The 23448-nt window shown below is 44.1% G+C and overlaps 1 protein-coding gene across 1 annotated transcript; it reads right to left on the bottom strand.

Moving 5' to 3' along the window:
* Positions 1–5475: 5475 nt before the first annotated feature.
* LOC104372256 (uncharacterized) lies at positions 5476–21563 on the bottom strand. The gene is made up of 22 exons (XM_086623405.1): positions 21535–21563; positions 21382–21440; positions 21155–21247; positions 19358–19485; positions 17854–18000; positions 16513–16584; positions 15387–15554; positions 15198–15294; positions 14091–14308; positions 12775–12928; positions 11700–11908; positions 10335–10452; positions 9243–9448; positions 8494–8611; positions 8246–8412; positions 8021–8121; positions 7815–7936; positions 7649–7699; positions 7370–7553; positions 6871–6994; positions 5767–5863; positions 5476–5558 (listed from the first exon to the last, which is right to left on the bottom strand). The coding sequence occupies exons 1-22, from the start codon at positions 21561–21563 to the stop codon at positions 5476–5478; spliced, it is 2745 nt and encodes a 914-aa protein (XP_086479531.1).
* Positions 21564–23448: the final 1885 nt, after the last annotated feature.

Here is a 23448-nt window from a genome sequence, read left to right as displayed (position 1 = left end):
TTGGGCTGAAACTCTGCAACAGCCGCAATGAGCAAATTTGGAGCATGGGGCTGAGAAAATGCTGCATTTACCTCTTGTGCTCTATAACACTTGACAGCAGCAACTTTGAAGTTACATAAATATGATGCATGATAGCAGAATGTAACCGTTGACAAAAAGCAGGCTGTGATGTCATAACTGTTTTTTCCAGAAGCTTAATTTTGGGCTTTTCAGCATATATTCAGCACATACTTTGCTTCCGTTTTTATATCTTGGTGCTCTGTCTCCAAAACAACGTTGGTAATTTAAGGACTTGACATGTTTCATGCCACCTCAGTCTCAAAAATTGAGAGATCTTCCCAACTCTTGGTTGATTGTGAGAAGGTGAGCTAGAGCTAAGCCTGTTCCTGACTTACCATGCCAAGAAAGTAAAAAGACAATATGAACAGTTGGATATGACCTATGAACTTTGAGAGATCACAGATGTTATGCACAGAATGCTGTTTAAATGACAAGGTGCAGATAGAAATGAAAATGTTGTCAGCAAGTATTTTAGAAAACAAAGATACTAGTAATAATGTCCCTCCTACTTCCCAGTTTGTGGTGGTTTGTGAATGTTGCTCAATTGCTTCCAATGCATTCATTGTTGGCACAGAATGGACTAGGATCAATTTTATCGCAGATTCTTCACAATATTTCCTCCTCCCTCCTGTAGAGAGATGAACTGTCATGGTGCATTTCGGCATAACGTGGAAATCTTTCAAGGTAATTTTGGCCAGTTACGTTCTCACACATATTTCTCCTTTCACATGCACACGAGTGACTTGGTTCTCTGGCTTTACATCACGAGACTACTTGGGGTTTTCAGTCTGAAATTATTAAATAGTGTTGTGTGGGGTTCTTTTCACTCAGGCCTGTTGAAAGGGTATAAACTACCGTTACTGATTTAAAAAACAACTTGAAGAGAAGGACGTGTTTAGTAACTCCCCTTGTCCTGCAAGGACAAGTAACTCCCCTTTCCTGTTCATATTCCTTTAAGAATTAGAAGTCTGATGGAGAGTAGTAAAATTCTTGTTATGCAGTGTTTCCACATGAAATTCAGACAAATTCAGCTTGTAAAAGGAGCAGGGGTTGTGTGCTTTGGACGCTTCGCAATGTGGAGGTGCTGTGGCTTTGCAACTTCACCGGGCTTCAGGGGTTGTCTCTGCTTGGAAACTGTAAACCTCTGCAGAGCGTCTGGGTCAGTCCTGCCTGCCCACTCCATCCCCCCGTGCGAAGCATGTGCTGGTCAAAGTCATGGTGCCGCACCAGTAAGTCCTACAGGTGGTTGCTACTAGTGTTCATGGACTTTCTTTTTGGCCAGAAATGTTTCAGACGTGAATAATTCACAGCTGCTTTCCCAAGGTTTCCTACCTATAAATTTACTCTGCAAAAGCACATGACCCTCCTTCGCACAGCCTTCACTGGCAGCGCCTCCGTTTAGTTTGTTCCCCATAGCTGGGATTAATTTGGCAACAAGTAACAGTGTTCTCACCTGGTGATTTACCTCTAAACTTAGAAAAAATACGTGATTTCCTCAATACATTACAGAATGGGTTTTTTTTTCTTCAGTATCTCGAACAACAGTCTGTAAGATCTTACTTGCTCAGAGAACAAGGCAAAGAATAACATCAGCACCCGATGCTTTTCCCTAGAACCTTATTTGTCTTCCTGAAACACAGGAGGAGGAGTTGTCACACCACTCACAGCGTCGCAAGGCCTTTCCCTCGCTTTTGCAGAAAGGTAGGAGAAGATGACAAAATCCCAGGTTAGCAGGGCACAGAGCAGTATGAGAAGTGTTTTGTATACATTTAGAGCGAGATGCAGCGTGGGGAACAAGGAGAGCCATTCCAAAGGGAAAGCTGCAGCACGTTGAGGGGAAAGGGCTAGGTCGTCAAGTGGCCAGAATATGTTCTGCTTCCGTGTGTTTTCCCTCCGAGTGGACAACAGGTAAGTCAGCATGAGAACCTGAAAATCTTTGCCTGTTACCACTGAGCAGTGTGCTATGCACTGTCAGTTTTAGTACGTAACCTTGGTTAGAAGTAAATCAGTGAAAGGTGCACTATTCAAATTTTGTGGGGAATAAGTGTCTTTCTGTCAGTTGAGCTCAGCTATGCAGGTTGTGCTCTCCCCGCACTTTCAGAAAGGGAAGAGTTCAGAAAGAGACAAAAACAGTGTTCAAAACTGAAGATTACTGGTAGAAGGATAATATTCTATTTTCTTTTGTGTTAGCGGATTGTTGTTGATCTGCCTCATCCTTTTAATAGAGGCAGGGGCTGGATCAATAGAGCAGATTCAGCCTCAGCCTGCGGCTTTCATGCATGATGGAAGGACTGGTTGTTTTTTAGTAAAAAAGGTTTGCTGTGAGATCTGGTCAAGGCGGAGGCCTGCCTAGCAGCGTGTTGTAATCATTTGAGTTGAACTCTAGTCTGTGTCTGAAAAATGACTGTTTCCAAGATGTTCCTTGTAGGATCCCTTTAGTCCACGAGCAGAGAGGCATTGGATGCAGTCCACAGCATCGCTTTCTACAGCCCATGGCGATCAGATTTTTCATCATTCATGTCTTTGTGTTGTACAATGAGTATGTGAAATGGACCTGAAGGATATCTTCATCTCCCAGCAAGGAACAGTTAGTCTAATCCTATCATAGACATCGTAACAGTAGGTTTCAGCCTAACTTCCTGATTACTACGGAAAAGGCTGATCCAAAGTTCAGTGCTTTCCATGCTTGTATGGGAACTCCTATGTACCTGTATCTGTGCATTTAATGTATCTCTTGAACCTTGTTGATTCCTCCTTTTCTCCACCTTGGCTGAATAATGAAGGCTTGTTCAGCTATAGTGGTATGACTGCTTTCCTGAAAGCCTAATCCAGGAAAGAGCTTAAACCCATAGGGCTGAAAACGGCAATCTAAGACAGGAGTTAGGTGCCGAAGTTCCATCTGCAACACCTGAGAGGAGGGAGTGATCCCAGGAGAACCTAGATGCAGAGCAATTCACTGTGCAATAGCATGGCTGAATCATAGCTTGGGAAAGACCCCCTCAAAGTGAAACAATGAGTGCCTAACACTAACACACTTGCATGATTCAATGTAAAAAACATCATCTGCCATGAATAGCAACCAAGGTAGGGGGAGGAAACCAGGGATGTGGAATTTCTCTGGCTTGTCTGTGAGAATGTGGGAACCTGAAATGCCTACTGAAACAGGAATGCAGGTCTGTCACACTTTCTCCCTTTCCCTCCCAATGAATCCGGAAGAGAATGGTCTCCTCATTTGCCAGGTGGATGGGTATGCAATGCTGCTGGACCCCTTCCTGGCTTTCCAGGGCAAAAGGGAAAGATCTGTGATATCCCACTTGCTGCAGATGAGTTTACCTGAATCTGCTCTGCAAGACTGCAGAGCAAGTGAACCTTAGTGACGCAACACCAGACCTGATGCTCATCTGTGTGGAGCTAGACAGTGTCCTGTGAGCACTGGGAAAAGAAGAGCTAACACTTAGTTGGCATTATTTAACCTTCATCCCAGTTTACAAATTTCAAAAGGGCTGTTTTTTAGATTAACAGAAAGTTAATTTAAACTGATGCGTTTGTTACTGTTAATGTTAAAAATGGGGAATGTGCTCTCTTGGAAAACGCGTGGGAGCAGTTAAGCTCGCTTGACTCTGCAGTGTTGGCTCCGGACAGTAGAGTGCACTGCTTATACAGCAGAGAAGAAGACATCTCCCAAGCTGCTGCTGAAGGAGGGTCTTGAGATCCCAGTACCCTCCGATTCCTTTTTACAAAACTTAGTCCTTCAGTAGATACAGCTTTAAGACTACGTTTATTCAGCAATGCTCACGGGCATGACTGCAGCTTTCGGGAAGCGTGCCGGAGCCTAGCCAGCCTGTGAAGGTGCAGGCTGTACCAGCTGTGCAAACCCGCTGGAGACTGCATGCGTGCACGCTGGTAAACCTGCATCCGCATCAGGGCACTTGGCCCCTCTTCTCTGCTGCTGAACACCTGCGCGTGCTGCAGGCACACCGCCTTCGGTTACCGCGTAGGCACATCCTGAGAGGGATGGTCATGTGTCTGGTTTGTCCTTGATCTCTTGAAAATAACCCTTCTAATTTTTATTCTCTTTAAAAAATGTTTCCTGTGGGCACAAAAAACAAAATACTGGGTGAGTTGTCCTTTTCACTCATGTTAGAGCATCCATCCTCTCCTATTTTGTAGAGTTAGCCCTTCTCGTACTTGGGCAGGTGAAAAGAAAGTGAGGAACTAACAGGTTTCCAAGAAGCTCAGGTCAATGCAATGTTATAGACAAAAATCTGCATTAATGGCAAAAAGAAGTATGCTGTTGTGTTGCACGTGGAAGAGGCCCTGAGTAGCAGATTGCTTCGCTCTTTGAAGCCAATGTCGGTATGCCAGCTGGTTGCTGTTGCACGTGAGTGAGGAGATGTTCAGCACTTACATTACTTTTTATGTATTTTTATTTGACTTTTCAGATTTGCACTTTACATTCACATGGGAGGATTGGCAGTCACTTTATGAAATATTACAAGAAGCAGCCATAATCAGGGCTGGGATAATTTTAGTAATGTCCAAGTCCATATTTCAACAGCTGGAAGAAACAAGAAGTGTTGTTTTGCAGCCTTGGATTATTTTCTGTTAAGTTTTCTTTTGCAGCCACTTCAGAGAGGCAACAGGTTACAACATTTGCTAATCCTGTTTGCAGACCCTGGCGCTTTGCAATGCTGCAGTGCTGTCTTGAGTCCCAGAGTCTGTTTTTTTCACTTGAAGCAAGATAGTTGTGGTGGTCACTGAAAGAGGTAGCTCTTGTGTCTAGTTGCACCGTTAGAAAGCAGCCAGCACAGCAGAGCCTTCAGGTGCTGTTGGAGACACACACACACACACACAGAGTGAAGTGAGGAGTGAGACTGGAGCATGCAGATGAATAGCTCTGGTTCTCCAAAAGCAGACGAAGCTATAGGGTAGACTCTTAACAATTTGGAGGATTTGGACCCTTCAAAAGAATTTGCAATATGGCAATGATTTGTGCTTTAGCGTTTGTTTTTTAAAATTTTGGATCTGTTTTCTTTCAGCTGAAAGGTGATGACTGCTGGGGGCAGTCCAGTTGAAAACCTGTTGAAATAGCATCTGGTTCCAAAACCACCTTGCTACAGCCCAACTCCAACATGCCCTACTCTGCTGCTGGCATCTTCTCCACAGCCATCCCACCTGTGTTTGGCTTGGCAGGTAGCTCTCCCTCCCTCTGGCTTGGCAGGTAGCTCTCCTTCTTCCTCTCGTACAGGCTCAAGCTTAGACTAGGAGACTGCAAACCCTGCTTGTTCCCTAGTTCTTGTCCCAGAACTTATTATTCTAAGGTCTTGAAGGACAGGCTTTGTGCCACAAAGCATGGTGACCTCTCTAGGTGAGTACACAGGGCCTGATGTTCTTACCAAATTCACTTCTTATGTGTCATCTCAGATCTGGATCAACAATCCAGACTGGTCCAGCGAGTGTGTAGCCCTGGAGATTGGCTGAACGGTGACCTGGAAAGGCTGAGAATGACACACAGTGTATTTGTTTAGTTTTTCAAGAATACATGCATGCTGCACGTTAAGTGTTACTGCCTTAAAGTACAAGCTAAATGTAATGTTATACAGTCCATGTTCAAGGCATTTCAGATGCCAAAACCAGAGGTCCTAAATCCCTTAAAAACATCAGGTCAGGAGTGCTTTAATGGCTGGTTTTCTCCTGAACACCTACCCTTCTTCTCCCTGCTTGAACTGTACTGTCCTCTGCAGGGGCTGCCGTGTGGCATGTTGGTAGGAGGGCAGGCTGCCACCAAACAATGCACATACACCTGAGAACAAGAAAAAGTACCATTTGGTCCATATCAAATCCCTCTTTCCAAGGCATTAATTTTGTCTTCTGTCCGCTTTCTGCAGAAGTTACAGCTGATTAGACTTAGGCTTGTCTGAACTCTTGCATACAGCACCTTCTAGCTGAACGTGTTTTGAATTTCAAATTTGGTGTCAAAGAAGCCCTTGGGCAGTTTGGTAACCAAAAAGGCTGAGACAGGAGAAGTTAAAACCTCATGAGCTGCAGTGAGGCTATGTATCAAAGCTAGACAGAAACTCAATCTAGTGCTAGATGCAGCTGCACACTTAGGAAGCAGCACAAGCCAGAATTGCATCATGTTCATTTCTAGCAAGTTCATGATTTGAACTGCTTATGAAAGGCCAAGTCAAAAAATTACGTGATTACTTAAGCTGCTGAGGCAGGGGTAGTGCCATGGCTCATATCAGTACATGTGCTGGAGTCCACGCAACTGGGTGCATTAGAAGCAAAGCACTCTCAGCTGACCGTCCTCGGTTCTCTTTGCTCTTTTTAGACTTGTTGGAGGCGCACAGAACCTCAAAAGTGTAAGGCCAAACCCACAAGCCTCTGCTTCCCTGCCCATTGGGCTGGCATCTGAGAAGATGGTTGACTGGCTGGGACAGATGGAAGACAACAGAGCTGAATTTCGTGTGAATGTTGTGGCATGTAAGTTGACTTTTCTGTTCTAGCCGTTTTGAGCTGAAGTGCTATGAATCTGACCCTATAAAAAGTCAGAAACACCATATAAAAGTCATATTTACATACCAAACTCTGTTGTTTACTCCAGCCAGTCCAATCTCAAAACTGTATTCCACAGCAGATTTGAGAAGAGAACTAAATTAAAGCTGCACACCAGTCAAGCTGCTTGTGTTGAATGCTGGGTAGGTTTTAAGCCTGTGAGGTGCTTAAACTGGCGTTTTTAAAGTGGTCTTAGGAAGTTCACAGAGTAGGGTCCATTAATGGGACGTGAGCCTCTGACTTTTATCTTACCTGTTGCGGTCGATGTGTCAGGGTCCTTACTGCCAGCCTTTTAAAATGAGCAGGGTGTCTCACCCTGGGGCCAGCAGCTACAGGACAGAACTCTGCAACATACTCACTGCCGTTAACCTCGCACCTATTTGAGAGAACATGTCAACACATCTGGAAGAAATCAGGGCTTCTCCCATGAATAGGAGAAGGACATGAATAGTGATAGGACAAGGGGCAATGGCTTTAAATTGAAAGAGGGCAGATTTAGATTGGATATAAGGAAGAAATTTTTCACTCAGAGGGTGGTGAGGTACTGGAACAGGTTGCCCAGAGAAGTTGTAGATGCCTCATCCCTGGAGGTGTTCAAGGCCAGGCTGGATGAGGCTTTGGGCAACCTGGTGTAGTGGAGGGTGTCCTTGCCCATGGCAGGGGGGTTGGAACTAGATGATCTTTGAGGTCCCTTCCAACCCTAACCATTCTATGATTCTATGAATGCATCGGTCATTCAACAACTACTTGCCCATCCACAGTGATGTTCCATCTTGGGGTGCTGTTGAAGTCTAGAGACCTGGTTACCCAGCAGTTTTCCAGGTATAACTCAGTGTTGGGGCTCTTGTCTTTCAGCTCCACCTCGAGAAACACAGGCTCTGCGGGTCGCTTGAGTATTGCCACGTTAGGCTCGTAGAATTCCACGAAAGATTCATCTCGAGAAAACGTCGGGATTTTTTTTTTGTTGTTTAATTTTATTTAAATTAAAATATGTTTGAAAATTTCGTGATTTTCTTAGGAGGAGACTTACCTTTGGACACTCTTGAAACTACATTCAGGGCTTGTCTTATCCTTCTGTGTACTGCAGAAAAGGAAAAGTTATTGAGGTTCTTCAGTAGGAGGAAGCAGGGCATGTCTTAACAAAGGAACTTGAAAGATTCACAGAAATTTAAAAATGAAGGAAGAGAATTGCCTACCCGCAATATTTGATCTTGGTACCATTGTACCGGAGCCAAAGGCAGGTGATGTGGATGGATCCCTAGCGACGGCACCTAGCACTAGGGTCTCTTTTGCTCGATAGTAGCACAAGACTGTTAGTCTATAATAGGAGAAAAGGTAATTTTTGTGTTCACTTTTGTTTTCCAGCAGCTGTACCAAAGTGAGCAGTGTCAGTAGCTCCTACCTGTAGTCTGGATCTCTTGTGATTTTCGATATACTCTGTCCTGGAAGAGTCTCTTTCTCATAAGAGATTTCATTTTCGTAAATAATGTGATCGCCTTCAAACTGTGCATATGGGAAGCTCATTAAAAATTGAATCTTCTTAGGAGCTAGGGCAGGGGAACAAAAGAGAAAATGCAGGAGAGACAGAGACTTCCAGCAGAGGTATCTGCTTCGGCCATGGGCTTACCCTTACTGAAGTGCCACAGGTAGTGACATGGAACTTGAAGAAGGCGTGCCCTTCATTATACTCTCTAGGCTTGCAAGAGCTATCCCTTAGTTTGGTTTTACTCATATCAATGGCAGGAACTGTCTTCATTTGGGCAGATATCATTATAGTACCGTCTGAGTGGCATACTAAGAAAATCAGAGACTTGGTTATAAACTCAAGGAAAGAATCACGGATCTTTTTACTGATCGATCACTTGTGTAACTTACTTATAAATGCTGAAGAATTAAAATTGCAGCTAACGGAGAACATCTGTAAGGTCTCCATAGTTCTCACTTTCCTTAGGACAACATCAAACCTTGCTTTAATTTTCTGAAAGGACACTTCCTGTGAAGGAGGTGATGGAAGAGGTTTCCCATTAAGTCATGTGATCCATATGTACAAAGTTCCGCTCTTTAGCTTGTGCTGCTTGGATACTAACAAGTCACAAGAGTTAAGTCAGTGCGAAGACTAGAGCCTGATGCAACATGGGGGCAGAAGTTTTCTAGTAGAAATTAATTGGTCACTGTCACTGATAAATTTTGGCTGATTATTGTAGAATAGTTCAGATGTTTATTACAGCATAATTTTTCCCCTGCCATGTCTTAACATTTCTACAAAATGTTCCTTTAAAAGAGCTTCTTTCATAAAAGCTATATCGAAATATTGTTTCTGGCTCAGTGCAGATGGGACATTTTGCCTCATCTTACTAAAAATACTGAAGAGTTTGTTTTTGAAGACTCGGTGCGTATCTTTTAGAGACAACTTAGCACTGCAGATTACATAATGCATGGCATAGCCAGAAGGGTCCATGTCCGATACCTCTTGTCTTACTTGCACTGACTTAGAGTCCTTCCTTCTGGAGGTTTTCTGATAAGTTTAACACTGCAGCATTACAAACTGTGACTGTGGGACTGTGGCTGTATGACCAAACAGTCCTTCACGCTCAAAAAAAGGCATGGCTATACAGTTCACGTACCTCATAGATAACTCCCATGGCAAACAGAGGTATTTGCAAGATCAGGTGTGTAGAATTGGTAGCTGCAAGATACCCATTGGTAAGCACAACGTGCTGGGTCAGGAGCTTGTTACCAAGATAGAGGTTCCAATACTGGTGCAAGCCATAGGTTGGGATGGCAAGATACAGGCTTTCTTCATCACAGTAACCAACTGCTTCTGGTAGTTCTGCGGGAAGAATATGGGATGAAGCATTAGCAATGAAGCAGGGTTTAAGTGATGATGTTTGGCCCAGGCAGGGATTTCTACCACAGGTTAAGTTTTGCGCTGGCACTGCAGCAGCACTGTTACGTGCACACTGGCATTGTCTGCAGGGCTTTGGCTGTGTGTGGATATAGTAGTTCACCACTGGTGGGACCAGGAATCCTCATGCTTTAGCAGTGGCCTACCAGCTTGCTTCCAGGCCTACTCCCTGTTTCAGTGAGGTAAGCTGAGCTATGTGTGTAAATACATTTTTTTGGTCGGCCTTCTTTGGGTTGAACCCAGAGCTGTTTCAAAGATAAAACAGGACAGTGAGGAGACTCTGTCACCTTCATGGCGTTCAAAATCTAGGAAGTTTGAGAAAATACCAATCAGACCTCCTGACTGTTTCGATAACCTGCTAGGTACAGCTCTTAGTGGATGATTGTCTCCTTAGAGAAATGCTGTCTTTGGAGTTCACAGCAATATATTTGAGTCAGTTGAGTTCTACCCTGGACGCAGAGGCAGAATTGCATTTGAGGACAAACTGAAACTCATAGCACTGTCTGAAAGCTTTGCCAGTAGATGTATGTTCAAGTTATGAGGCATCTTGTTCACTGAGTTTGCAAGCCAACTTCTTTTACACACCAGTTTTTATTGCTCTCAGTGTCTCGAGGGCAGACTGTCTTGCCAGTATGCAGAAGAGCTGCCATCAGAAAAGCAGCAAGTTGGCTATGTTACCAAGAATGAGCTATCAAAGGGTGGGGTTTTCCCAAAAGCTCTCATCCTCAGCCTAAAGCCATTCTCACAGAATTCAATGAAAAGCTGTTCCATGCTGTTGATGCAAACCAGTTAATATCAGGGGAAAGCTTACCGATATCAGCAATCACACACTCCACCTCTGCAGAATGATAATAGAGTGTCATCTCTGGACCCACACTTAGAGTGTAGTTAACGAGGAGGGTATATTTTGTTTCATTTCTATTCACATACTGAAAAAGAGAGAAGTGTAAGGCTGCAGTAGCAACGGCTTCCAGCACAGACAGGAATGTGTATCCTAAGCAGCACTAAATAATAGCTCCAACAATCTCCTCTCCCCTGTGTATAGCTCAGTCTCCAAAAACATCGCTTCAGTTGACCTAAAACTATTCAGAAACCTCGACTGGGTTCAACAGTTCTTTTGGGCAAATATAAATGTGGACAGTATAGTGCCTGTTCAGAAGATGGGGGCAGAACTGCACACAGTGGTGTTTCCTCTGTAGCCCTCTGGTGAAAGAGCTCGTATAGGGCAATCTGGGCCCAAATCCTTATTCTTCTTTACTCAGAGTGTGAGCTGAAGCCAGAAGAGTGAGAATGAGACAATGAGAAAAGACAAAAGTTGTAAGGAGATGCTATGAGAGATCCCTCTCAGTATCCTCATTTACTTTGCTGAAAGTGCCCCCAAAGCAAAACCTATTGTTCCATCTGAAAGAAATACTTCTGAAAATTTTTAGCTTGCTTTGATTCTTAATGCATTTTAACTGTGGTTTGACTTCAGCCTGAAAACTATTGGCTCAAGTTCTAATCTTGTGCATTCACAATGTTGTTCCTTGTGAGAGAAAATAGCATCTCAGCTCTGCGTGATTTGGTCAAAACAGTGGTAGAGGACTTGCAGTTATGCATCCTCCCACTAAAATGAGAGATTGAATTCCCTCTTTGAGTTTATACTTTTTACAAATATTTGGATTAGAAATGGTCTGAAGCTTAACAAAATTACATTTAGAATACCCTGAGCCTTCCTGTACATGCTCGCATGGTGCATGGTCTGTGCCGGCAGCCAAATGGCTCTGCATAAACTGTAGGTTCAGGAATTGTTGGATGTTGGTAATTGGTGTTTGCACGACTGCAATAATTGATTTATTTTTCCAAGGCACTCCTGTTTCAAGGGACAGCATTTACTAGAGAATTGACAAACCTGTTCCTACTGAATGTGTGCTCAGACATCAGCCATGCTAACAGACACTAAAGGAAGTCATATTTCATACCATCTAACGACACTTGATGCTGCATGTCTCCGAGAGACCTAGGGAGAGCAAGGTGCAGACATGCAAGCCTCTAATCTTAATTCAGATGAGCTCAGACTCATTGACACCTTTATGAACAAGAAACAGTTGTTGGTTAATAAAAAACAGACTGTGTTCTGAAAAGGGACTGCCCTACCTCCTCCACTCAGCTGCTGAAGTGACCTGCTGTATCTTACCTCCTTTAGGACATACAGATTATCAAAAGAGACTTCCAGGATAAATCCTTTCGTTCTATTAGAAAAGGGAGTTTCATAAATCTTAAACCCATGGTGCTGTGCTTCTCTCAGGGTAAATGGCACATTTCCTATTGCGATTGCCACCAGAGAGACGTCGGGAAGAAAGTGTCCAAATGCAACATTAAATAGCCTTTCCTCTGGCAGAGTATCTGTCGTGAGAGAACATCAAATTACTGCTGATGTGGATCAAGTAATGAAGACAGTTGGGGTGGCCTCCTGTTCAAGTTCCAGGAAACTTAGCCAACAGCCATCTTTTTAATGGCTCTGATTAATGAGTGTTTGTATTCTAGTGAGATCTGAAATACTCTAAGTACATGAGAATTGCTTCAAGCTGCAGAAGATTAACAACAAATGCACACAACTTTATAGCAAATGGGTTCAGTAATTTTCTAGAGGTGCACTGTGATGTGGAATGACTTCCCTATAAAGAAATCTAGAATCTAGTTCAGCCACATAAAATAATGGAAAAGCTATCATAATGTACGCCAAGAGGCTCCTTCTTCTTTCTCTATCAGTTATGCAGACAGCTTTGAAAGTGTTTAGTGTCTTAATGCATTGGAAAATATAATTAAAAAATATTACTGCACCACTGATTGGCACAATGATTTCAAGATAACCAATACAGGCAGTTTTGGGGAGATAATGCCATCAATGAATGCTGTCCTAAGACAGTTCTCCCCATTGTGATAATTGCACAACACAACATCTTTATTCTAGGATCCCAGTGCTCACTGGAAAAATCTGAATGTTAGTGTGAAAGAAATGTTCATGTCCTTATCAGCAACTGATGTTTTTCATTTCATCCCATAGTGACAGGTGATAAATGGTAAAGCCATTAAGGCTAAAGATTTGAGGTTTTTTAATAATACCTTACATCTTGACTTTGGCTAGCAAATTGGAAGTGGGAGTTGAGAACATTCTGGTGAATGTAGGTGTGTGGCAGAGGTCAAATGGAGCAATATGTAACACAGCAAAAGCAAGAGATTGGTAAAAGTCATTGAGAAGAATGACTTACTGTTGATAACAGTTGGTATTTGTGGCATGAAAGGTGTGGTGATGGATTTGATGACAGTGTACTTTGTCATTTGCCAATCTGCATCTGTCCACGTGTGCTCCAAGAACAAGTCAATACTGTAAATGACTCCATATACACCACCAGATATGGAGCTCTAGGAGGTAAAAATTGTGATTAAGTCTTAATTCTCAATAAGTCAATAGAGGAATGACTGAGTACGGTTAAAACTCTTACACTGGAAAGAGAAAATGGTATTCTAGTACAGTCTGGAATGGATTTTACTAGGAGAGCTTGTTTGTTTGTTTGCTTGGCCCATTCATCTGGTCCATATTTGGCTCAGATACTGCTGAGATTCTCAATAAGGAGCTATCAGGGTTGGAGGAGTCAAAGTCAAAGTCACACCAATGTCATCTTCTCAAACATGACTGGTAAAGAGCCTTGTGAGAATATTGTCAGTTCCTTTAGACTGAACGTTTCTTTGGACACACTGTAAATTATAGATTGACATAGATTATACTGTGTCCAAAGCAGGCAGCTGCACCCCAGCTACATGCTGGGAGCCTGTCCCATGCTAACCCATGCTACCTGCATGGAAATTGTCTAGGAAATGGCTCATTGACACAGGTCAAATATGTGTCAGGACCAGTTTCATAGTGTAACAACATAGATAATTGAACTCCAGTGCCCAGGAATCCATTCACTCTTAATTTATTAGTTTACTTTATGGATTATTAAGAAAAGACAGTCTCTTGCTTCTCTCATGTTTTGTAATTAGAGATACTTAGTTTCTGAGTAGGTGCTTTCAAAACACAGAGAAGGAGCACCTAGATCATAGAATCATAGGATGGTTTGGGTTGGAAGGGACCTCAAAGATCATCTAGTTCCAACCCCCCTGCCGTGCGCAGGGACACCCTCCACTACACCAGGTTGCTTAACGCCTCAGCCAACCTGGCCTTGAACACTTCCAGGAATGGGGCATCTACAACTTCTCTGGGCAACCTGTTCCAGTTCCTCACCATCCTCCGAGTGAAAAATTTCTTCCTTATATCTAATCTAAATCTGCCCTCTTTCAATTTAAAGCCATTACCCCTTGTCCTATTACTACACACCCTTGTAAAAAGTCCCTCTCCAGCTTTCCTGTAGGCCCCCTTTAAGTACTGGAAGGCTTCAATGAGATCTTAAAATATTTCTTGTATCTAAGAATTTTATGCAGCAATTAATCATTATTTGGAATGATTTGGAACTATTATGATTCAGAAACATCTTCCATGGTGCCGGTCCTCAAATGTGTTAGCATGTAACAGGTTCATACTAACCTTTAGCTTGCCTCCTTCTGCTCCAATAGGGATAGTTATTCCAATGTGTGTCTTGTTGTGCTCCAGTAAGTAGTTCTCCTCCTCTGGGTTTACTATGACTCGGCCATCGACTCCCATTAAGATGTTTTTAGACAGAAAGGTGGATTCTTGAACCACTAATGTGGGGATAACACTCGGCACAGTCCATGTTAGTGTAGTATCAGTGAAACTGATGCCATCTGTTGAATTAGATAGACAGCCCCAAAAGGCCGGGCAGTTGGACTTACCAGTGAGTCTTCACTATGCAATGGCTGTCTTTCCCTCACTTCTTTTCACCAGGGTACCTCTACAGCTTTCACTAATGAAACACCTTGTAGGATGATATTAGCCAACTGATGGCTATTTTGTCACAGAAACGCTGGTGCTCAAAGTAGACTTGAATCACCAGTATCCAATGAGTAATTAATTTATTCAGAAGAACTGACAGTCATGCTCCCAGTTTCCTTCTCTGTTGTCCTTCTGGTCCCAGGAGTTTTGCCTTACTGGCAAAAAGAATGGGGCACACCCATCTGTTTGGGCCTTCTCCTTGAAATATTGGCTTCAAGATCATGACAACTTAAAACATCCTGCTTCCCCATCAATTGTTCAAAGTAGTACTGTTCTGTGCGAGACAGAAGGTGCAGCCACCACTGTCCTGCAAAGCCAGAAAAAGCCAGGCTAGTTCTGTCTCTCCAGAGAAAAGGACTAGCTGAGTCCCAATGACACAGAGCTGCATCCCCTGTGTGGAGTTACATGACAGTGGAGGGGGGCTGTGGAGTTAGTCATGGGTAGGCTTCCCGGCCCTTCTGGTCCAGTTTTACTTGTCTATAGCTCCCTGCATCTAGCGTGGGGGTTTGAGAAACCGGAGACAAGACAACACAACACTGCACTGGGAACACAAGTAATGTAGCATCACAGCAGGGAACATGTTTGTCTGGGACTAAAGCCACGGACTCTTAGCTTGTGTTGCTCTGAGGGCAACTTGTAAACCTCTTGTCTTACAGAGTAGGTCACAGGGAAACGGGAAGACTAGGTTCTCTTCTAGCTCCTTAGGCAGTTATTTTTGGTGAACAATGAAGAAGCCCTTACCAACAGGACAGGAGACAGTTGTGTCAATCAGCAAGAGCAGCCACCGCTGCCTGTACATGGAAGTGGAAGTCACCATGTTCATATTTACACCACTGACCTGTTGGGATGCAGGCAAAGAAAGAGAACTGATGTCCTAGGGAGGCAGTGGAAACAGCACAGTTTTGCATCTGACTGAGAGCAGCAACTCACCACACTGATGTCGGACTCGTTGCTGTGATAGGGCGCACGGAGGTACACTCGGGACAGCGTATTATTGAAGCTGTAGCCCAGCTTTGCTGCATCGCTTACCGTTATTCTCTTTCTCCCTGATGGAGAAACAAACATCAGTTGCCATAGCTGGTATGCAACATTTTGAGTCTGCAAGAGAGAGATGAGCTGCATGAGATCTAAGTCTACCAAAGTCTCTTAAAAAACTATGATATTGTAGCATCTATTTTCCTATTAGAAGCTGGAGTAACTGGAGTGGCACTGGACACTACAGTCCACTCCAAGCAAGAAACACCCTTGACATATATCAAGGTAAGGAATTCTATAGCTCTTTAAGGCATCTTTAGAGATAGTGTTATAGCAGCCCTGGAAGAAACTTAGACTGGTGGCCTTGAATAAATCCCCTTGGACAAAATGCCTGTGCTATTAATAAAATGATTGCTTTCGTGTCTGTCGATGGCTGGAGCAGTCCAGAGGCCAAATGCCAGACTACCTTTTATAGTACATAGCCATACTGTGTCAAAGATAAGAAGAGAGGAATGTCTATACGGGTCTAGAACAGAGTCTCCTGAACTGATAACTATTTAGAGGGACAGTCAAAAGGAAAAATTGGCATAATGAGCAAATAAGACATGAGAAAAATAGGACGAGCGTATGTATTTCCCCCTAATACTTTCCAGCCTCAAATAATTTTCAGCTCAGAGACTTCTGAGCTATCTGTAGCTTCTTTGTATTTCATATGTCTTATTGGATTTCTCTTCGGTCAATTTTTCCAGACTCTCCTTGAGATCAAGCAAGCTTTTAGCAGCCACAACATCTTTTGGCAAGGAGTTTGACAGATTCACTACCAATTGTGTGAAGAACCACGTACCTTTGTTTGTCTTGAACTCAGTTTCTACTAATGTAACAAGCATATGGCTCTGTTCTCCCACCTAAATGTCTTTTTGCAGCCTAGAGCTCTAAGAAAACTTGAGAGGTTTTTCAATACTTGATGGCATCTTTGCCATATCCCTGTTTTGACAGAGATGGAGCTATGCCCCAAGAGTGCGTCATGAGATTAGTGAGAAGAGGCAGGCGAGGAGCTGCTAGGAAAGACTCCCCTTCATACCTCTGGCAGTGCAGACAGCCATGCTACGGTGTAGTCATTTGAAACTGCAGGGACATTGGTCTTCACTGACACCTGGGGACACAGAGGAGATTCTTTGAGAACAATCAAATCTTCACAATTGTTATAGGCATGGGGAGTAAAGAGAGGGCTTTCAGATTTCCTCTCCAGTGTCTGTTGCGATTTAGCAGTTGACATTCACTGGAGGTAACTAAAGTGTTTCCAAAGAGGTTCTTGATAGTGGTAATTTCTGTGGCCTTAAAATCAATATTAAAGCCATGACATTTATGGTGGTGTGTGTACAGCAGAAGGAATACTTTGTGTATAACCAGGTAAATCAAAAGTCCTGTTTCATATCTGGTAAGCTGTAAACGAGATCCCACTCTGGACACTTCCAGGGGCACCTGGGTGTCTCCACTGGAGGTATAGGGAAGCAGGCTGTTGGCTTTAACAGGACTGCTTCTCTCTTCGCAGGCAGGCTGAAGACCTGAAAATGCAGGATCCTCAAGACGTAAGGTAGATGCTATGATGTATATCTTGCCAGCATGTGCTGCAGAGTGAGGTGAGTTCTGGACATTGAGTTGGAAGTCAATGTTTGCCCCAGACATCTGTACCACAGTTTAAATGTGTTGCAACACTCAGACTTGACTGCACAGCTCAAGTCCTAGCAGGAGAAATAGGCTTTCTTCATCCTGCCTATAGTAGGTGTGTACAAAAAGCAGTGAAATTTTTTTTGTTCAGTGCCTTCTTTCTACATTGGTGTGCAGATGCTGGTAGCAGGCTGGACAGCCAAATCGTACCACCCAGTGGGTCCTGTCTCATAATGATATCTTGTGAGTTGTGTGGCACAGCAGGGTTGCAGCTCTGCAAGCTCCAGGTTTTATTATTTCAAATACAAGGATGACATCCTCACAGATGCTGCAGCATTTTATAGCATAAAGGTATTCTCGTGAGCTAAACAGGTTGGCCTGCCTGGCTGCTGATGTGCTTGCAGTAGCTTGACTTACATCATAGAATCGTAGAACAGTTTGAGTTGGAAGGAACCTTAAAGACCACTTAGTTCCAACCCTCCTGCCATGGGCAGGGACACCTTCCCCTAGATCACGTTGCTCAAAGCCTCATCAAACCTGACATCTGTACCGTTAACTGAATTTCACTGCATGTAAAATACCTATGACATGCAAACGTGTTACTAATAAGCACCTACAGTTACACCCCCTGCTGAATTTCAGCAGGTCACTATCAAGCCTGGTACATAGTGTAAAATCAACTTCTGACTGGAACATGTGGAGATTGTTGTGCCTGGCAGGGAGCTTGGATGTAGGAAAGTGGGAAAGCTTTTACCTCCATGTAGTTTTCTTCACACACAATTTCTCTTGAAGCCCAGGCAGAGTAGGAGCAGTACATAGGGTAGGTGTAGGTCACAGCTGCCCTCATGCTTGAAAATGAGGAGACCTTGATGTTCACAGTCAGTGAAAACAGCTCATCTGCCTGGGAAGAAGAACAGACAATTCAGCAGATAGTGTGGAAGGTCCCAGAAGGGGCTGTGTGGGACTGTCCAGCCCAGTGTCCTGTTTCTGAGAACATTTTATTACGATGAGTCTGTAGTGACAGTTCCTCCAGCATACCACCCTGTCTTAACTGGTTTGTGTGCTTGGGCTTTCTGAGGCAGAGACATTGCCTCGGTACTCACAGCCTTTGCCTCGGGTCACCGCTCAGCACTGTTCTTGCCACAGTATTAAGGAGCAGCTAGTCAGGGGAAAATCTGACCTACCTCTCCATGTGGTTCACATTCCTTCCGTTCATGATTGCTATGGGCCTCCCCATGAAGCGAAAGTACTGGAGCTTTCAGTATGGTGTAGGTAGTTCGGATCTGTCTTACAAGTGCTATTTAGTGTCTATCTTGACTAGCTTTGCTAAGAGCTCCTCTTGGTCCTTCAGTTCTCCAGGAGCCACGCATGAAGCCATGGACTGTGCTTCAATCTGACGTGGATGTGTATTTTTCTACAGAAAAAGGCAAAACCTTTCCAGAGAAATTTCCAGTCTGGAAATCCTGGTCATTGCACAGCACACTGTACACCCTCCGTTCTTGTTAGCATAACCTCTGCCCATAAAGTTTTACCTTATTTTTTCTGTGGGGCTTCCAGGACCAACCAGACTAAACACGGACAAGCAATGAAGTTTCTACTCTGATACGTTCTGTTTCTAGGTACATTTCATCTCAACTAACATTTAGAAATTAGAAATCCAGGCTACACTTTTACACATATTTTAGGAAGGGGTGAATCACCTTCCGGAGATGCCTGTTTCTCTCCATTGACTATTGTGGAAGCGTAAACAACTAGTTTAGACTAGACATTATCTTTTAGATGGCTAAAGTTACGTGAGACAAATCTGGGTCTAACAGATGTGTGTGATCTAGGTTCCTAGGCATGTGTTAACAGGCACATTACCACACAAATTAAGCCAGGAAACGGTCTGCCAGAATCACACTGCAAATGTTGCTTTTTCGAGTAGATGCCTACTTCTTTCCAGAGAGGATTTCAAGAAAATCTCTGGCAAATCAGCAGCTACAAGGATATGCTTGAGAACTGGCAGCCAGTCAGCAGCATTAGGCCAAGTGTCATTTCATGGAAAGAGGAAATCCCGTGTCAGTCACAGTGAACAAACTTCGTACTGGAGAGCCATTGCCTATTCATTTCTACACACCACCACCACTAACTCCTTGAGTTCACTGTTTCTTGAGTTCTCAAAACATGCCATTGGAATGCCATGTAATATCCAAATCTTGTCTTTTTGGAGAGGACGTACTGTCTGAGCTGTTTTCAAGCCCGTCTCTGGGTCTTACCTCGTTGGCCACATGACAGCCAAGTACTGATGCGCGGAAGACGGGATTGCCCCACACGTCTTCTGAGAGGACATAGCCACAGCGAGACGCTAGTTTCTCATCCAGTAGAATGGGGCCAGCATAAGGATCTACAGAAAAAGGGAATCATGTGTGGGTGGAAAGCTCAGGGCAAGTCATGGGGCAGAGTGGAGCTGAGAAAAGAGGTCCTCTGAAAAGAGATCCAGCTGGGTTGAGTGCTCTCCAGCAATGTCTGCTGTTAAGAAGCTGGCGAAGCTGTGCTGGTATGTGTTAGAGTGCATGAGACAGTCTGGCATGTCTCAAGCTCACCCACATTCTGCTCACTTTAATGCCCCTTTCTCTGTGTCCAGAAGGTTGTGCCACAGCCACCCTGAAGAACTCTTATGGAGAGTTTCTCTGAGGCATCACATATATTTCTCCCTCCTTGATTTTACTCTCTAGAAAATAGTTATGGGCTACTAAGCCCATCCATTTCTAAAAATCCTCGGGTTGTGTTAATTTGCTGCTAACTCTGGTCAAAGGATGCACTCACAGACCTATTTTGGATGGGCGCTTCTACAAATTGGTCAGGTTTGCTGCTCGTCTCTGCTTGGCAAGACACTGTGTGCTGTTAAAGCTATGGTGGAGTCAAGTAACAGAGACGATGAGGGCTGGCTGCGCTCCGCTCTTGATGCTGATAGAGTTAATAACATCATATTTTGTTAATTATCTGCCCTCTGATTAAGGAACTATTTTAGTTTTGGGTTAGACACAAGAATCTGTACAAGTAGATAGGGTTTAACTAGCTGCCATTGGAATTTCTAGATTTGTCTGTCATCTTTATATGTCGAACAGTACTAATAACTGCTGTTTCAGTAGATGGATTCTTACAGCTAGGATAGAGTAAGGAGATAAGTGAGAAGAATTTTGGAAGAAAAGGGAGTAGCTTTTATGAGACCAACTGATAGAGCTGGAAGAAACAAACAACCTTTTTGTGCCTGAAGGCTGGTCTGTTTTTTCCAGCAGTATCAGTTGCTCTCATAAATGCTATCACTTCTTCCCACACCCTTGCTCTGCTTGACTTTTTCAGTTCTGCCTCCAAATCAACTGCAAAAAAACAAAACTCAGAAAAAAGTGGACTGATCTCAATAGAAAGAAATCTGGTTTGGGGTGAAATCATATACTTTTTTCAATCTGATGTGAACATTTTCTGGTTTTCATTTTGGTTAAGTGGATTTTTGTTTTCCTTAGCAAAATGGAAAGCCTTTGTTCAAACTGAAATAGGCTATCTAACTGCTATTGTGATGTTAAATAAAAAGGAAATTAAAAAAAAAAAAATCCTTTAATTACTGCAGCACTCACTCAACGCTCGTTGAGAGCGTGTTTTCTGGGTATTACCCAGCCTACACTGCTGCTGTCATTTGTGCTGCCCAGAACATATCCAAGCTGCAATGTCGCCTTTGTTTTCCTTGCTAGACACATGTAAGGACTCAGCAGAGGAAAGAATGAAAGTGAAGTCAGTCCTTCCTCCTCAGGCCATCTTTTCTCCTTTCCCTAGCATGTTAGGGGGAAGGGGCGAAGGGGACTGTGGCTGTAGATACAAGCTTTACTCATCTGTAGGGATAGTGGCCAAACTGAGGTGCAGAAGCCAGGTCTAGGTGGCAAGGATGTTCTGCAAGTTCTCTGGGGTCAGTTACCAATTATCAAGTAGATGGCAGCAGCATCCAGATCACAGGCACTGGGATCACTTAGGTGATTCCCCAGCCTTCACGGTACTCAGGGCAGCCACTTGTGACTCACCATTGATTTCGAGCTGGAAGAACTTTCCCTGGAGCAAGAGTTTATTCAGTTTCATCCAAAAAATCCTGGAGCGGCAACTGCTCTCTACAAAACCTGGTGGGAACACATACAGAGCAGATGAGCCAGTGGGACTGGAGGGCAGAGAAGAGGCACATCTTGTTACAAGCAAAATAACCAAGTTCTCATCCTTGCCTCTCCTTGCTATCCTTTTATCATGTTTCACCAACCTGGAGGAGCCATCTGCCTCCCTTGTCCCAGCCAGAACAGCAAGAAAAGCAGCCAGATCCTGCAGTGTAAGTACATGAACAAATGATGGGATGAACAGAGAAAAAAAAGATCAAGATAGAAAATGAATGGGGCAGCAACTGAAGTCTCATTACCTGCGTAGCGAGTAACCCACAACCTCCATCTGTCCCTGGAGACCTGTGCATGGGCAGCAAAGTCCTCCTTTCTTTGAAATAAAGCTGACCCAGCTGTGGAGAGAGAACTTGGTCAGACGCAGGAGGAAAGGTGTAGCTGACCTTTCACAACAGAGATTGTGCTACCTTCTCCAAACCCGGTGTGTGACTCAGGAGAGACTGGTGGCTTCTGTCTTGGAGAGACGCCTGGGCTGAATCCTGCAGTGTCCTCCGTTATCTGAGCTCCTGGCAGTGGGAGGCAGCTTCCCTCACTAGGAGGGCAGAGCACCGTTCTGCCAGGTATTCACAAGGTTGAGTGCTGCTGCTGAGTCTAATTTTAATGAGTGCAGCAGAGGGTGCTCCGTGCTTTCCATCAGCCCCTGGGTGGTAATCTCGTTCCTAACAAGCCAGTTGGGTAGCTTTGGCTTCAGGTCTTAAGAGCACACAAAACATTTCCTTGGAGGTATTTTAGTTGGGTCTGCACAGGAAATACATTTTTGTTTCTGTGAAATGTCCTAGTGACCCAGCCATGCCAGAGATAACAGCGGTTCTTTGGCAGCTACATGTTTTGCTTTTGTGGATCCAGTTAGGTTGCCCTTTGATTTGTTTGATTATCGGAGAGCGTTTTGGTGAAAACATCTACATCTTGTTTTCAGAAGTGCTCCGATATCTCTGGATCAGTCAGACCATGTGCAGGTCTGTAAATGGCCACACATATTGTTGGGGAAGAGAACGTCATTGTGCCTGGTGGGAGCTGTGGTTCTGGAACTGCAAGCTCTCTGAGAAGCGGAGAGGCTGGAGAGGTTTGGCGAGATAAAAATACAGCTTGTGTGCCATGAATGAGCTACGGTGGGCTAAGAAGTACAGGACATTTAGGTTGACATTTTAGCCATTGAAAAACAGGGCTCAATCTCCTTTTTGTCCCCATTTGGAGCATTACCCAACCGTTCTCATCTTACTTTCGTTCATATCCATGAGCAGAGCTGTGCTGTAGAAATTAGGTTGTTTTTGCAGTATGCTTCACATCGCTTTGGGATAAACAAAAGCCAGCGGGCGTATCCACTCTCAGAACACCGTGCAATCAGTGTAATTTCCTCCTCTGTCCCCCTGTCTCAGAGAACCTCTGCAGTAACAGCAGGACCTACCCCACCGCCTTGCCAGACACGCTCACTTTGTAGAACAGGGAGCCGGTGGCACGCTTGTGTGAGTGCTCTGGAGCAGAGCCCCAGGGCTTTAGCAATCTCCTAATTAATGTCCTTTGGCCAGGAGACCCTTTCTCATTCAGCGGCAGCCGAAGTCCAACTTCTGCAACAAACTTCTCATGAGCCCACGCAGGACTCGCTGCATGATCCTGGCCTGAGTTAGCTCTGCGTCCTCGGACTCAGAGTGACTCTTCATTGAATCCAGCTGGGGCTGGAATTCAGCTGGAAATGGCGGTACTCAGATACCACAGTGATGAGTGTGGTGTAACAATGAGATTTTGAATTTTGAGTGAAAACTTCAGTATATTTGGATAGCAAACAGTTCCAATTTTGATAAGCCACTTCCAAGAGCCATGTAGCATCTCTCCGAGATACGGAGAGTCAAGGTCTGAGGGAACCGTGTTTGAGAGAGCGTGATTGCAATTTATTAATGAACAGCCAACCGTCAGGACAGGTACACGGCTGCAATTAGCTGCCTTCTTTGCACAAGCAGGGGGTAGATGAATTTCTGGATCTTTGGACAACACAGAGTATCGCAATTGCTCTGTTTCTGGCATTAATCATGGTTATAAATGTGGCAGAAACGACTTTGGATGTGACACAGAGATTGCGGTCAGCGTGCGATAGCCAGCTCTTGGCCTCACTGTCCACCAAGCAAAGCAAAGCAAGTCCAGGTCAAATGTTTTTGGCTTCC

Source organism: Tauraco erythrolophus, chromosome 2 (assembly GCF_009769465.1).
Source record: "Tauraco erythrolophus isolate bTauEry1 chromosome 2, bTauEry1.pri, whole genome shotgun sequence".
Classification (NCBI taxonomy): domain Eukaryota; kingdom Metazoa; phylum Chordata; class Aves; order Musophagiformes; family Musophagidae; genus Tauraco; species Tauraco erythrolophus.
Note: the sequence above shows the minus strand (reverse complement) of the source record. Positions and strands in the feature narration are given on the sequence as shown.

Coding starts and splice junctions, on each gene's coding strand:
- LOC104372256 (XM_086623405.1), bottom strand. CDS start 21,563: ATGGAGGTTGTGGGTTACTCGCTACGCAG. Junction 18,001..19,357: donor GCTGTCATGTGGCCAACGAG/GTAAGACCCAGA, acceptor TCTTCTTCCCAG/GCAGATGAGCTGTTTTCACT. Junction 7,937..8,020: donor ACAAGAGATCCAGACTACAG/GTAGGAGCTACT, acceptor CTCCTATTATAG/ACTAACAGTCTTGTGCTACT.